Source organism: Sinohyriopsis cumingii, chromosome 12 (genome assembly GCF_028554795.1).
Source record: "Sinohyriopsis cumingii isolate HCF-2022 chromosome 12, ASM2855479v2, whole genome shotgun sequence".
Taxonomy (NCBI): domain Eukaryota; kingdom Metazoa; phylum Mollusca; class Bivalvia; order Unionida; family Unionidae; genus Sinohyriopsis; species Sinohyriopsis cumingii.
The window spans coordinates 6,066,264-6,081,074 of NC_142972.1; the positions used below are offsets into that span (position 1 = coordinate 6,066,264).

Consider the following 14,811-nt stretch of genomic DNA (forward strand, 5'->3'; position numbering starts at 1 on the left):
GACTACATGTAATATTATGCAATGAAGCTAATACATGACTTAAGGACTACATATAATATTATGCAATGAAATTAATGCATGACTTGAGGACTACATGTAATATGCGATGAAGTTAATACATGACTTAAGTACTACATGTAATATTATGCAATGAAGTTAATACGTGACTTAAGGACTACATGTAATATTATGCAATGAAGTTAATACGTGACTTAAGGACTACATGTAATATTATGCAATGAAGTTAATACATGACTTAAGGACTACATGTAATATTATGCAATAAAGTTAACACATGACTTAAGGAGTACATGTAATGTTATGCAATGAAGTTAATACATGACTTAAGGACTACATGTAATATTATGCAATGAAGTTAATACAAGACTTAAGGACTACATGTAATATTATGCAATGAAGCTAGTACATGACTTAAGGACTATATGTAATATTATGCAATGAAGTTAATACATGACTTAAGGACTACATGTAATATGCAATGAAGTTAATACATGACTTAAGGACTACATGTAATATGCAATGAAGTTAATACATGACTTAAGGACTACATGTAATATTATGCAATGAAGTTAATGCATGACTTAAGGACTACATGTAATATTATGCAATGAAGTTAATACATGACTTAAGGACTACATGTAATATTATGCAATGAAGTTAATACATGACTTAAGGACTACATGTAATATTATGCAATGAAGTTAATACATGACTTAAGGACTACATGTAATATTATGCAGTGAAGTTAATACATGACTTAAGGACTATATGTAATATTATGTGATACATGAGAATTGCTTGGTAAAAGTTCTTTATTGCCCTACCTAAACACATGACTGTTGCAAAGGACATAGCGATAGTTTTGACATGTTTTAGTGACAGATAATATAACTTCACATAATGCATTCCAATCCCACAGTTAGACCTGATCAAGTTATACAAACTTCTATACTGGGTCCTGCAGTCTATTCAGAAAATAAAATGGTAGAACTTTATGTTTGCATGAGTCTTGCAGTCTAGTCTGTAGGAATGAAAATGGTGACAGAACTCTATGTTTGCATGAGTCCTGCAGTCAAGTCTGTTGGAATGTAAATTGTGATGGAAGGTTATGTTTGCATGACTCCTGTGGTCTAGTCAGAAATGCATGTATCACTCATTCATATTCTATTGAGAAAAGCACATATACTCATATATGAGTCAAGTCCAACTGCAAACTGCACACACCCAGATCTGCAATTGCATAATGCATTGGTAGATCTTGGTCTATGCAGTTTTTAGTAGGAGTAGTCAGTAGAACAAGCAACGTGGATCCTGACATGCTGGTACATTATGCATGGGCATATCAGGGTGTATGTTGTTTGCAGTTGAACTCAACTTATACATGAGTATATATGGCAGTTTGTAGAGAATCATTAAAAGGCAGATACTTAATGGTTGCTTATATTAACTGGATTTTGTTAGAAACAAAAAGTGGGACACACTTTTTAAAAATTGCTAATCTGACATACTATATTGATTCCATGGCAGACGATTGAAAATTCTTACCATTACTATTTCTAATGACTGGTCATTGATGCGTTCAAAATGGCCATCATGGTTGCCATCTTATAATCTGTACATAACTTGTCATATTGACATTGGGTCTTCACAGTCATATTTTTAAAGTGTGTACTTGGTCCAAGATTTTAACAGTGCCATCAAATATTAACTTTGGTTGCCATGGTGACATGCTTGATATAAATATTTTTTACTATAATTCAACTACTTAGAATATAACAAAGAAACTTGACCTATATATAGGGAAGTTCAGTTGATCGTCATCATTGTTATAATTATAATCATGGTCTTTATAATCATTACTGTTTTCTTTCTTTCTCCTTCTTATTACCTTCCTGGTTATTTTCTCAATGCCACCACCAACATTTTCATCACCATTTTCATATCATCCATCCATCAGTCTGTCCATTCATTGATCTAATTAGTATTTACATACAATTATAAGTATATACATGTTATTTTAATATTTACATGCAATTATCAATATATACATGTCATTATAAGTATTTACATGCAATTATCAATATGTACATGTCATTATTAGTATTTACATGCAATTATCAATATATACATGTCATTATTAGTATTTACATGCAATTATCAATATATACATGTCATTATAAGTATTTACATGCAATTATCAATATGTACATGTCATTATTAATATTTACATGCAATTATCAATATATACATGTCATTATTAGTATTTACATGCAATTATCAATATATACATGTCATTATTAGTATTTACATGCAGTTATCAATATATACATATCATTATTAGTATTTGCATGCAATTATCCATATTTACATGTCATTATTAGTATTTACATGCAATTATCAATATATACATATCATTATTAGTATTTACATGCAATTATCAATATATACATGTCATTATAAGTATTTACATGCAATTATCAATATATACATGTCATTATTAGTATTTACATGCAATTATCAATATACGCATGTCATTATTAGTATTTGCATGCAATTATCCATATTTACATGTCATTATTAGTATTTACATGCAATTATCAATATATACATGTCATTATTAGTATTTGCATGCAATTATCCATATTTACATGTCATTATTAGTATTTACATGCAATTATCAATATATACATGTCATTATTAGTATTATTTATTTATCCCCTTTAGGACAGCCGTGAGAGCATTGTTAGCTATTACAGTGATGCAGGGGACATAAGTCACAGTAACATTCCTGTGACAGGGGAGGTTTTGTTTGGACTGAATTATAACTACAAGACAGGAATGCTGGAGATTGCTGTCAAACAGTGCAAAGATGTTGCACCTGCCGATACCAAGAGGAAGAGATCTGATCCGTAAGCCAGAACAAAGGCTTCTTATACACTATCAAACAAAGTTGCAAATATGTCTAGACAGGTGTTGGCAGTCTTCAGTTGGTGTTGATTAGCACATGATAACTTCAGTTCTAGTGATTAGCTGATTTTGATACAACAAGAACAGTGGTTATTAAATGTTGTACGTGTTTGTGATTTGGAATTTTAACATAGCTTTACCAATTTTTCAGTTATATCTCTATGAGGTCTGCAGTGTGGCAGTTTTAGTGATGTCTAGCATGGGGGCATCATCATGCTGCAGATATGTAGCATGATGTCCCACCCTGTCACATTATCCTGACACCAGGCCAGTCAGTGCTAACAGTAACCCCTTAATGCTGAGTGCCTAGTGAGGCAGCTGTTAGTACCATTTTTATAAGTCTTTGGTGTGACTCGTTCAGGGTTCAAACCCGTGACCTCCTGCATCCTAGGTGGATGCTCTAACCACTACGCCACTGGAGTGGTGAAATGCTTTATGAAGAAAGACAAGTCTTAATGAATATAACCGAAATTTGAAAAATTGTCATTATACAAGTCACATTATACAAGTCAATAACCAACTAGCCATGACCTTGTGTTCATAGTCAGAGGTAATGAATTAGGTTTTTGTTTCACTTTCATGTTGATACACCATTATCACATTTCTGGTGGTAGTGGCAGTGTTCACATCACTGTTTTCTGTTTTTGGAAGTCATATACAAATGGTGATGCACCAACAATCAGATGTAATTGAGACACAAGTTTTACCAGAACGATTGTACTTTCTAAATGCATGAACATGTTAACTCAAGCATACCATAATACTGGTTATCAATTAAACTCATGTTAACTCAAAAATACCATAATACTGGTTATCAATTAAACTCAAACATACCATAATACTGGTTATCAATTAAACTCATGTTAACTCAAACATACCATAGTAAGCCATATCGAGGCCTTACAGACCAGTATCAGTTTAAATGAAGTAAGAGAAAACATTAAAGGTCTAAAGAAATCAAAAGCATCGGGCCATGATCAAATTTGCAATGAACATTTGATCTATGGCAGCGACTACCTCATCGAGTGTATGACAATTTTATTTACTCGGATGATTGATCAATCTTACATACCTGTAGATTGCAAAAAAGGGTTAGTAATACCACTGTACAAAGGTAACAGAAAATCAAAGAACTCCCTCGAAAGTTACAGGCCTGTTACTTTACTGCCTGTTATCTACAAAACCTTTGAGAAAATTATTCATGAACGTTTGGTAACTTGGCTCAAAGATACTAATTCTAGTATACCCAGTTCACAACAACATGGTTACCAAAAAGGTTTAGGCTGCACAACAGCGAGTTTTGTGCTGTTGCAATCAGTACAATATAATGTAAACATGGGTTCACGGGTTTTTGCTGCTTTTCTTGATACAAAAAAGGCATTTGATACCGTGTGGCACGAAGGACTGCTTTTTAAATTATTCACGTTGGGAATTATGGGTAAATCCCTTTTGATATTTTTTAACATGTATACAAATTTACAGAGTAAAGTTCTTGTAAATGGGCAATTTTCAGATTGGTTCTCAATTGGCCAAGGAGTGAGACAAGGGGGTGTTTTGTCAACCTTGATGTACACAATATTTATAAATGACTTGCTGCTACAGTTAGAAAATAGTGGATTTGGAGCAAAGATTGGATCCTTAGCTGTGGGAAATCCAACCCTAGCTGATGATATTTCACTTTTGGCTATATATCCTAGCAATCTACAAAAGCTGTTAAATATAGCATACGACTACAGTAATAAGTGGCGATTCGAGCTTAGTGTTACAAAGTCATACATTATCATTTTCGGACCCCAATACAAGAATTTTATCAATATGAAATGGTATCTTGGCCCGTCATGTTTGCCGGTCACCGATTCGGCAACACACCTGGGTCACCGGATTAACTCAAAGCTGACGTCGCATGACGCAATACTCGATGCATGCAAGAAAGGGAAAAAATCTTTTCACGGTCTGTTTGGTATTGGCATTAAACCGAATGGTTTAAATCCTTTGGTTGCTGCAAATGTAATTAAAAAGGTAATTTTCCCTTCAATGTTTTATGGAAGTGAATTATGGTGTAACATTTCAAAAAGTGACCTCGCTTTATTGGATAAAACTCTGAGGTATTTTGCCAAACATTTACAAGGTTTTCCAATACATACAAGATCAGACATTGCCCTGGGAATGCTAGGATGGACATCAGCGCAGTCCGAAATTGATAGAAGAAAATTGATGTTTTTACACAGATTGTGTTTGATGCCTAACAATGTACATACTAAACGTGTGTTTAACGTTGCGTTATTTCACTTCATTCTGAGCGGATGCATGTCAAGCTGCGGGTTAATTTCAAATTTATATTATACCTCAAAGAAGTTTGACTTGCTCGGGTATCTAACTGATTATTTACATCATTCTGAAATTCCAGATAAACATAATTGGAAAGAAATTGTAAGGTCAAAAATTGTTGGTCTTGAAAATAGCCTCTGGAGAGTTCGTATGTCTAATCAAGCAGATTTTGATAGATTCTCTTCGATACACGAATACTTACGACCTGCCTCAGTGTGGCAGTCGGCTAAAACTAGACAACACACTAAGGTATTTACATATGTAGCTAAACTATGGGCTGCTGTTCCACAAACACAGCTTGATATGTGTATTAGATGTGGGAATGTTTATAAAGACTTGATACTTCATTGTTGTGTTAGTTGTCCTTATATGTCGAACTTTCGAAATTCTTTCTGGGATTTCCTTACTGATAAATTTCCCCTGAGCCTGCACATTACGTTATTTAATGCAGAAGATGAGCTGCAACTACAATATCTTTTAGGTAAAAGGTTACCATCAGGAGTAATCGACAAAGAAAACTCCAAGCTATTCGTCCTGTATGCAGCATACTTTGTCATGCAGTGTGCAGCTATCTTCTGTAAATAAGGTACTGAAACTTGCAACTTATGAGTTGACGAACACTTTGTTGATTGATATTGTGTAAGAATTTGTATTCCAATATAGAATTTTTTTTTTTTTTTTTTTTTTTTTTTTAATATTTATTGATTGTATTCAGATGATTTATTCTTATATCATGTAATCTTCCATGGAAGGAAATAAAGATGATGATGATGATGATGATGATAATTAAACTCAAACATACCATAGTACTGGTTATCAATTAAACTCATGTTAACTCAAACTTACCATAATACTGGTTATCAATTAAACTCATGTTAACTCAAACATACCATAATACTGGTTATCAATTAAACTCAAACATACCATAATACTGGTTATCAATTAAACTCATGTTAACTCAAACTTACCATAATACTGGTTATCAATTAAACTCAAACATACCATAATACTGGTTATCAATTAAACTCATGTTAACTCAAACATACCATAGTACTGGTTATCAATTAAACTCATGTTAACTCAAACTTACCATAATACTGGTTATCAATTAAACTCAAACATACCATAATACTGGTTATCAATTAAACTTTACATGTTAAGGTGTTTCCATTGTATATGAGATAATTTTTATATTCATCAGTAGAAAAGAATAAAAGGAAGGATAAAATAAAATTTTATGGATTCTTAGAAATTCTTTTGTCAGAAGTTTGCCATTTTCTTAGAAGGACTCAGGTTTTATTTCCCTCTTTGTTGCACTGAAGCTAGTTACTTTTACAAATTTGTAAGAGAGTGCCACATGTATTTACTATATGACCTGTTTTAAGGTTATGGTGATTTCAATGATGATTAGACTTTTGTATTCAGCTTTATAATCTTGTTGTTTCATGTCAAAATAATGCTGAAGAATACCAGTTTATTCTGACAATATTTAGCATCTGAAGACCATTCTGATAACATTATAGATACAGTATAAAAATATCCAATGAAATTTAATATTTGAAGACCATTCTGATAACAATATAGATACAGTATAAATATATCCAATGAATTCTAGTATTTGAAGACCATTCTGATAACATTATAGATACAGTATAAATTTGATGGTGCTCTACAGTTTCATATTTTGCATAGGGCTAGAATTTTAAAGAAAAAGAATTTCCCCGGCTTTCCTCACTGGTTATAATGGCTGTTTCAAAAAGACCTTGTATATCTTAGGTATTGTTCAAAGAACCTTTAATTCCTTTTATTATGGTGTATGATTGATGGGTGTAATATGGGTTATAGAGTAAACAGCTTGGCCTTACTCCAGATGTGCACCTTTCAAAAAAGTGCTAGCTCCACTTGGTCATTTTCACTTCCTGAACTTCAGAGGTAAATTGTATAAAAAAGAACTGATAACTTTTTTTACATTTTATATATTTGGTAAATCATTCATTGCACTTTCAGAAGATGGTATTGTCTAGTCTGGCAAAATTCATGTTCCTTATTTAATAGCTGCTATGTATAGTGTACTTCAGACTAATTCAGGCTGTATTTTTTTAGCACTAGGGAGCAGTCATTTTAGTTAGCAGTGTGCTTAGATCATGTACAATTTCCAAAAGTACAATATCCAAAGAAATATCATCCACATTAATAATAATAATAATAATAATAATAATAATAATAATAATAATAATGCTTTATTTATAGAGGGTGACTCATTAGTCAAGGACTATTCTCCCTTGAGGCCCTCTTAAGGAGAGTATAACAATGCACATTATATGAAGATGGCAATAATTACTGTTTATTTTAACATGTTTAGTGTTAAAATACTAAATTCCATTATCTGTTAGAAACACATACATGCTCATGATATCTTTTCTTAAATACTCTTACATTAATGTAGCATAGAAGTATGCCAACATTGTCTCCATTGCGCATGTTTTAAATGCAAACAACTTCATCTTACATATGTCACTCTCTCAAAAGTACATAATAACTGGTGAGCGCCCCCCATAAAGAAAACATAGGTTGTTGTTGTTGTTGTTGTGGGTTTTAACGCCATTTTTCAGCACATAGGCTATACATGGCGGCCAGTATTAATGGTGGAGGAAGAACCCGGGAAAACCCCGGGAAGAACCACTGACCCACGAGAAGCTACTGGCATGCTTTCTCACATATCCACATTTGCCGAATCCTGGACTCAAATCCACGCAGACAGAGGTGAGATGGCAGTGATCTGTAACTGAGAGTGCTTTAGACCACTCGGCCACTCGGGGCCCCTGAAAACATAGGTATTATTATTGTATGATTTAATTTTGATTGTATGGCTGAAACATTTAAGTTACAAGCATCAAAACAGTCCTTTAGAAAAATTGTACTGTATTACCCCCCACAGAACAGTATTTATGAGTGTCAGAGTCTCTAACAAGTCCAGCCCCCCCCCCCCCCCCCGCCATGATAAAAAGTGAGCTATTTTAAAAATGCACATTACATTTTGTAAACATAGCAACCAATGTTATGCTGAATGACAGGAACATGAAACTAGCCAGAATTATTTCTGAGATATCAACTACGAATTTTACAATTTGAAAAGGGATGGAACAGGTCAGGTTCATAAAGGTCAAAGGTCAAAGTGTAAAATATTTGCCTATTGTTTAATATGGAAGAAGCGAATTCGATTTCTAATCATTTATTTTTTATTTCATTGCAAATAAATGAAAAGAAACATTTTCACTATATATTTCTTTTACTTATTGCAACAGTTTTAAATTTAAGTTGACTCTATTCCTATATTCTAAGACTTCTAATTTCCCTATAATTAAGGTCACTACTCACACAAACATGCCTCATGGCAAATTATGTAAGCAAGAGCCAAATGAACATAATTAGCTTATTTTCATGCTTAACATCAATATGAATGTACCATTTTATTCAGAACATCATACATAATGATATGAAAATAAAAAAAATAATTGCATACACATCTATATTTGCTCTACAGTTTCATATTTTTCATAGGGTTAGAATTTTAAAGAAAGAGAATTTCCTCACTGGTTATATTGGCTATTTAAAAAAGACCTTGTATATCTTAGGTATAATTCAAAGAACCTTTAATTCCCTTTATTTTGGTGTATAATTGATGGGTGTAATATGGGTTATAGAGTATACAGCTTGGCCTTACTCCAGATGTGTACCTTTCAAAAAAAGGGCTAGCTCCATTTGGTCATTTTCACTTCCTGAACCTCAAAGGTAAATTGTATAAGAAAGAGCCTATAACATTTTTTACATTTTATATATTTGGTAATTCATTTATTGCACTTTCAGAAGCTGGTATTGTCTAGTCTGGCAAATTTCATTTTCCCTATTTTAATAGCTGCTATGGATAGTGTACTTTAGACTAATTCAGGCTGATTTTTTTAGCACAAGGAAGCAGTCATTTTAGTAGGCAATGTGCTTAGATCATGTACAGTTTTCAAAAGTACAATATCCAAAGAAATATCATCCACATTATATTAATGTAGCATGGAGGTAAGCCAACATTCTCTCCATTATGCATGTTTTAAATGCAGACGTCACCTTACATATGTCACTCTCTAAAAGTACATAATAACTGGTGAGCGCCCCCATATCAAATGAAATTTAGCATTTGAAGACCATTGTGATAACAATATAGATACAGGATAAATATATCCAATGAAATTTAGTATTTGAAGACCATTCTGATAACAGTACAGATACAGTATAAATATATCCAATGAAATTTAAGATTTGAGGACCATTCTGATAATAGTACAGATACAGTATAAATATATCCAATGAAATTTAGTATTTGAAGATCATTCTGATAACAATATAGATGCATTATAAATATATATATCAAATGAAATTCAGCATTTGAAGACCATTCTGATAACAATATTAATATAGTATAAATATATCAAACAAAATTTTGCATGAAATCATGATTAGTCATACAAAACTGAAACTTCAAGGAAAGGAAGGTAAATTACTGGTTTCAAGGGAGCTAAATTACTGGTTTCAAAGCAGGATAGAAACATGGTCCATAATGACATGAAAATTCCTTGAATTTGAAAGATTTCCTTGAATTTGAAAAATTTCCTTGAATTTGTTAAAAATGTCTTTGAATTTTGCCAACGTTAATCTCAGTGAATATATAATATTTAAACAAAATAAAATATATAGCTTTTCAGACCAAGTATTATTGTCTTTTTAAAAGTAGTAATTAAATAAAATGTGATAAAATTTGGTGGATCATGAAATGCATAACATTTAGTTACCAGATGGAATATCATCTTGTTTCTGTAATGGTGCCATTAACCCCTTTGTTTCTCTAGTTTTACTCCTCTTTATGTATTCAGAAACAGTGTATTTATATTTATCTGATTATGCATTTAGAAACAGTGTATTATATTTATCTTTTTATGCATTTAAAAACAGTGTATTTTTATTTATCTTTTTATGCATTCAAAAACAGTGTATTATATTTATTGAGCTATGCATTCAAAAACAGTGTATTTATATTTATCCGTGAATGCTTTCAAAAACAGTGTATTTATATTTATCTGGTTTTGCATTCAAAACAGTGTATTTATATTTATATTTCTATGCATTCATATACAGCGTATTTATATTTGTCTTTTTATCAGCTATGTGAAGACCTATCTCCTCCCAGACAAAACAAGAAGTGGAAAACGGAAAACCAAAGTGAAAAAGCACACGCTCAGCCCCATTTTTGATGAAGTCCTCAAGGTAGCTGTACACTGTAATATCACCTCCATTTGATAGTTACAGCAATTTGTTCTTGTAATATATTTCTTTGAGCCATAAAATTGTTATAAGTTAAGCCCAAGGCCACTTATTTGACCCATAAAACTGGTCTTGTACTAAGTTAGACCGGAGACTGCATTTCTTTGGCTATATTACATGTAAGGCATTTGTAATGGGGTATGGCATTTAATTATGCAAACATTGGACATCCAGTAAACTAAACTGAAGTGAGGTAAAATTAATAAGAAATTATAGACCTAGATTAATTTATTCATATCATTACCTATGAATGATTAGGAGGTGCCATAATTGATTCATATTCTTATGTATTATTAGGAGGTGCCATAATTGATTCATATTCTTATGTATTATTAGGAGGTGCCATAATTGATTCATATTCTTATGTATTATTAGGAGGTGCCATAATTGATTCATATTCTTATGTATTATTAGGAGGTGCCATAATTGATTCATATTCTTATGTATTATTAGAAGTTGCCATAATTGATTCATGTTCTTGCCTATATATTATTAGGAGTTGACATTGTTACGACTCTGTGGTCTTGAGATTGTTACGATTCTATGGTCTTAAACTAAGTAATAGAAAAGAGGGAAAAGCAACAAGTTTTGTAAAATTCAAGATAATTTATTTCCCGAGAATGCAAAAGTAGAATATTAAAAGAACTTACAGTATTGTGAATTAAATCCCAAATACTCCTTAAAATTCTGTCACAAGTCCAGATGTATGAAGTTCCAATTGAATTCCATTGATGTTCCAAAAACATTCCAGTATTGAATGTGTTGATTTGCCTATGGTGTTGAATGTGCTAATGTGCAGGAATCCTGGAATGTGGTGATGTGCTAACAGTTGTTTGATGTATCACAATAATATGATCCAAATTGTCATTGACTGAATTCACTGTAATTCCAAAATAATGTTTTAGTCCAAGGTTATTATTGAGCATATTGTCATTCCATTGAATAATAATTTGAATAAAGAAATCCACCCAATTTTAAATCTGAAAACAAAAATAAGACTGATTAACTATTAGATGTTAAGGAAAGAATGAATAATTCTTATGTAGACAAGTTTATATACCACTCCACTTGACATAGGTTGCAATTACTATTTTCTGGAAATACTCATTGAACTTAATGAAACATTTCTTTCCTGGAGCTTTCTATGACATAATCAAGACTGTATTCTTTAAACTGAAGTAAGCATGTTTATAATTAACAATGATCTGAATATTTAATTTCAAATCAAGTTGACATAAATGATTTGTATCCTTACCTATGTATTGTCAGAAGTTGACATATATTTAATCCCTGTATATGTAATCATAAATTATTTACTCTTTACTGATAAAATGTTTGAAATAACCATAGCCAGAACGGGTTTTAGTAGCATAATCAAAAACTTGGTTCTTAATGTCTGATAAGGGTCTTTTCATTTTGTGAAATTAAAATTATATATTATTTTTTATTGACATTTAATTTATCTTAGATCAGATATCGGTCTTTTCATTTTGTGTAATTAAAATTATATATTATTATTTTATTGACGTTTAATTTATCTTAGATGAGATATGGGTCTTTTCATTTTGTGTAATTAAAATTATATATTATTATTTTATTGAAGTTTAATTTATCTTAGATGAGATATGGGTCTTTTCATTTTGTGTAATTAAAATTATATATTATTATTTTATTGAAGTTTAATTTATCTTAGATGGGATTTGGGTCTTTTCATTTTGTGTAATTAAAATTATATATTATTATTTTATTGACGTTAATTTATCTTAGATGAGATATGGGTCTTTTCATTTTGTGTAATTAAAATTATATATTATTATTTTATTGAAGTTTAATTTATCTTAGATGGGATTTGGGTCTTTTCATTTTGTGTAATTAAAATTATATATTATTATTTTATTGACGTTTAATTTATCTTAGATGGGATATGGCATTTAAGCATCACCTGTGAGAAATGATAATAATCTGTAATTTCTATAAGAAAATCTTCAATGAAATTTTAGTTATATATTCTTATTTCTCGGGGTCTGTTTTAGTTTGTATAATTAAAAAAATAATTACTGTTTACTTTAATGTGTTTAGTATTAAAATACTAAATTTCATTATAATATATTTCAAACACACATACTCATGATATCTTTTCTAAATATTGTTATATGTTCAGCAGATTTTACGTATAGTGGAAGCTTGATCCACAGAAATGTAACAGATTATTGGAGGCTTTTTTAAAAAAATTTACTCTGTTCTTGGATTTGGTACTTGAAGGTTTCCATGTGATATTGATCTCATTTGGTATTGTGTCGAAAAAGGCCTGTATGAGGCCCGTATGAATCCTGAAGATACTCTAGTGCAGTTCCATGTAGACATTTATAATAACTGCCTTGTGAAAATCTATCCTTCCATATATTGTGAACCATTTGAGTTCTGTAAACAATGGTTTTGAGGGATACTCAATAGATGCATCTAAAATTGTGCGTGCCGCTTCTTTAGGAATTTCATAAATCCTGTCAAGCTGAGATTTTGCAGTTTCCTTATACAGTTGAACAGTAATCCATTGTTATATATATATATATATATATATATATATATATATATATATATATATATATATATATATATATATATATATATATATATATATATATATGAATTGTAGTATAGATTGCAAGTTGCTGTGTTGTTCTAAATCACATACCAATGTATAGGTTGGTTTGCCATTCTAGTATAGATTGGTTTGCCATTCTAAATCACATACCAATGTATAGAATGGTTTGCCATTCTAAATCACATACCAATGTATAGGTTGGTTTGCCATTCTAAATCACATACCAATGTATAGAATGGTTTGCCATTCTAAATCACATACCAATGTATAGGTTGGTTTGCCATTCTAAATCACATACCAATGTATAGAATGGTTTGCCATTCTAAATCACATACCAATGTATAGAATGGTTTGCCATTCTAAATCACATACCAATGTATAGGTTGGTTTGCCATTCTAAATCACATACCAATGTATAGAATGGTTTGCCATTCTAAATCACATACCAATCTATAAAAAAGATATGTAATAAGAGTTATTTTTCATCCAGTCACTTCCAGAGTAAATAACGCTATGATGCACAGATTAAATGTCATAATGTTGATGACATCATAATGGCATAATTGCATCATATCAAGCTGTGCAGTAAGCATGGATTTTACAAAAGTGGATGGCTTTAATTTTCATCTGTTTGAGGACTTCAGATTTATGCCCCTTTACAAAACTAATGGCAGAGAAAATATAACTATGTTTTAAGAATGATAAAAGATAACAAGTAACTCAGATAATTTTGACTAATATTAAGTTTTGTACATACATTTTCAATCAGGTTTTATAAAAACTACTTTCTCTCATTATTTCAGTATTCTGTATCAAAGAGTGAGTTAGAAAATAGGACCTTATGGCTTTCAGTGTGGCATAATGATCGATTTGGACGAAATGATTTTCTTGGTGAGGTTACAATCAACTTCGATTACTACAAATTTGATGATCCCACACCCAGATGGTACCCACTTCAAGAACGGGTAGGTATTTTACAAGATAATGGTACCCACTTCAAGAACGGGTAGGTATTTTACAAGATAATGGTACCCACTTCAAGAACGGATAGGTATTTTACAAGATAATGGTACCCACTTCAAGAACGGATAGGTATTTTACAAGATAATGGTACCCACTTCAAGAACGGGTAGGTATTTTACAAGATAATGGTACCCATCTTAGTTACTATCTGTAACAGTGTGCCATTCCACAATTTATCCTTTTTGATGTGATAGATTTACATAGATGCTTAGTATGAATGCATGATTTTGATATATACAGTCTATTAAAGGCGTTGAGTGGGTTTTTTCTTCAAGCTGATGAAATAAAAATTATAGAACAGTTAATATAAATTTTAAACATTGGAATCCTTGGATGTATTTGTCATATCTTTATATGCCCCCACCTCTAGAGAAAAGTGTATAGAGCTGGGTGGTCCAACATCTTCAATACCATGAGACACACCAGAAATGTAAAGTTTGTGGGCCATATAATTATGGAACTGACTTTTGCATGAGTGTGGGCCACAAATAAAAATGACC

At 31.4% G+C, this 14,811-nt stretch overlaps 1 protein-coding gene across 1 annotated transcript in view; it reads left to right on the forward strand.

Annotated features, from left to right (window-relative positions):
• Nucleotides 1-14,811, forward strand: part of LOC149785949 (uncharacterized) — a 213,286-nt gene that overhangs the window by 169,050 nt on the left and 29,425 nt on the right. The window contains exons 9-11 of the mRNA XM_089976201.1: nt 2,746-2,930; nt 10,527-10,629; nt 14,092-14,253. Coding sequence (XP_089832327.1) covers nt 2,746-2,930; nt 10,527-10,629; nt 14,092-14,253 — 450 coding nt within the window. The remainder of the gene's footprint in view (nt 1-2,745; nt 2,931-10,526; nt 10,630-14,091; nt 14,254-14,811) is intronic.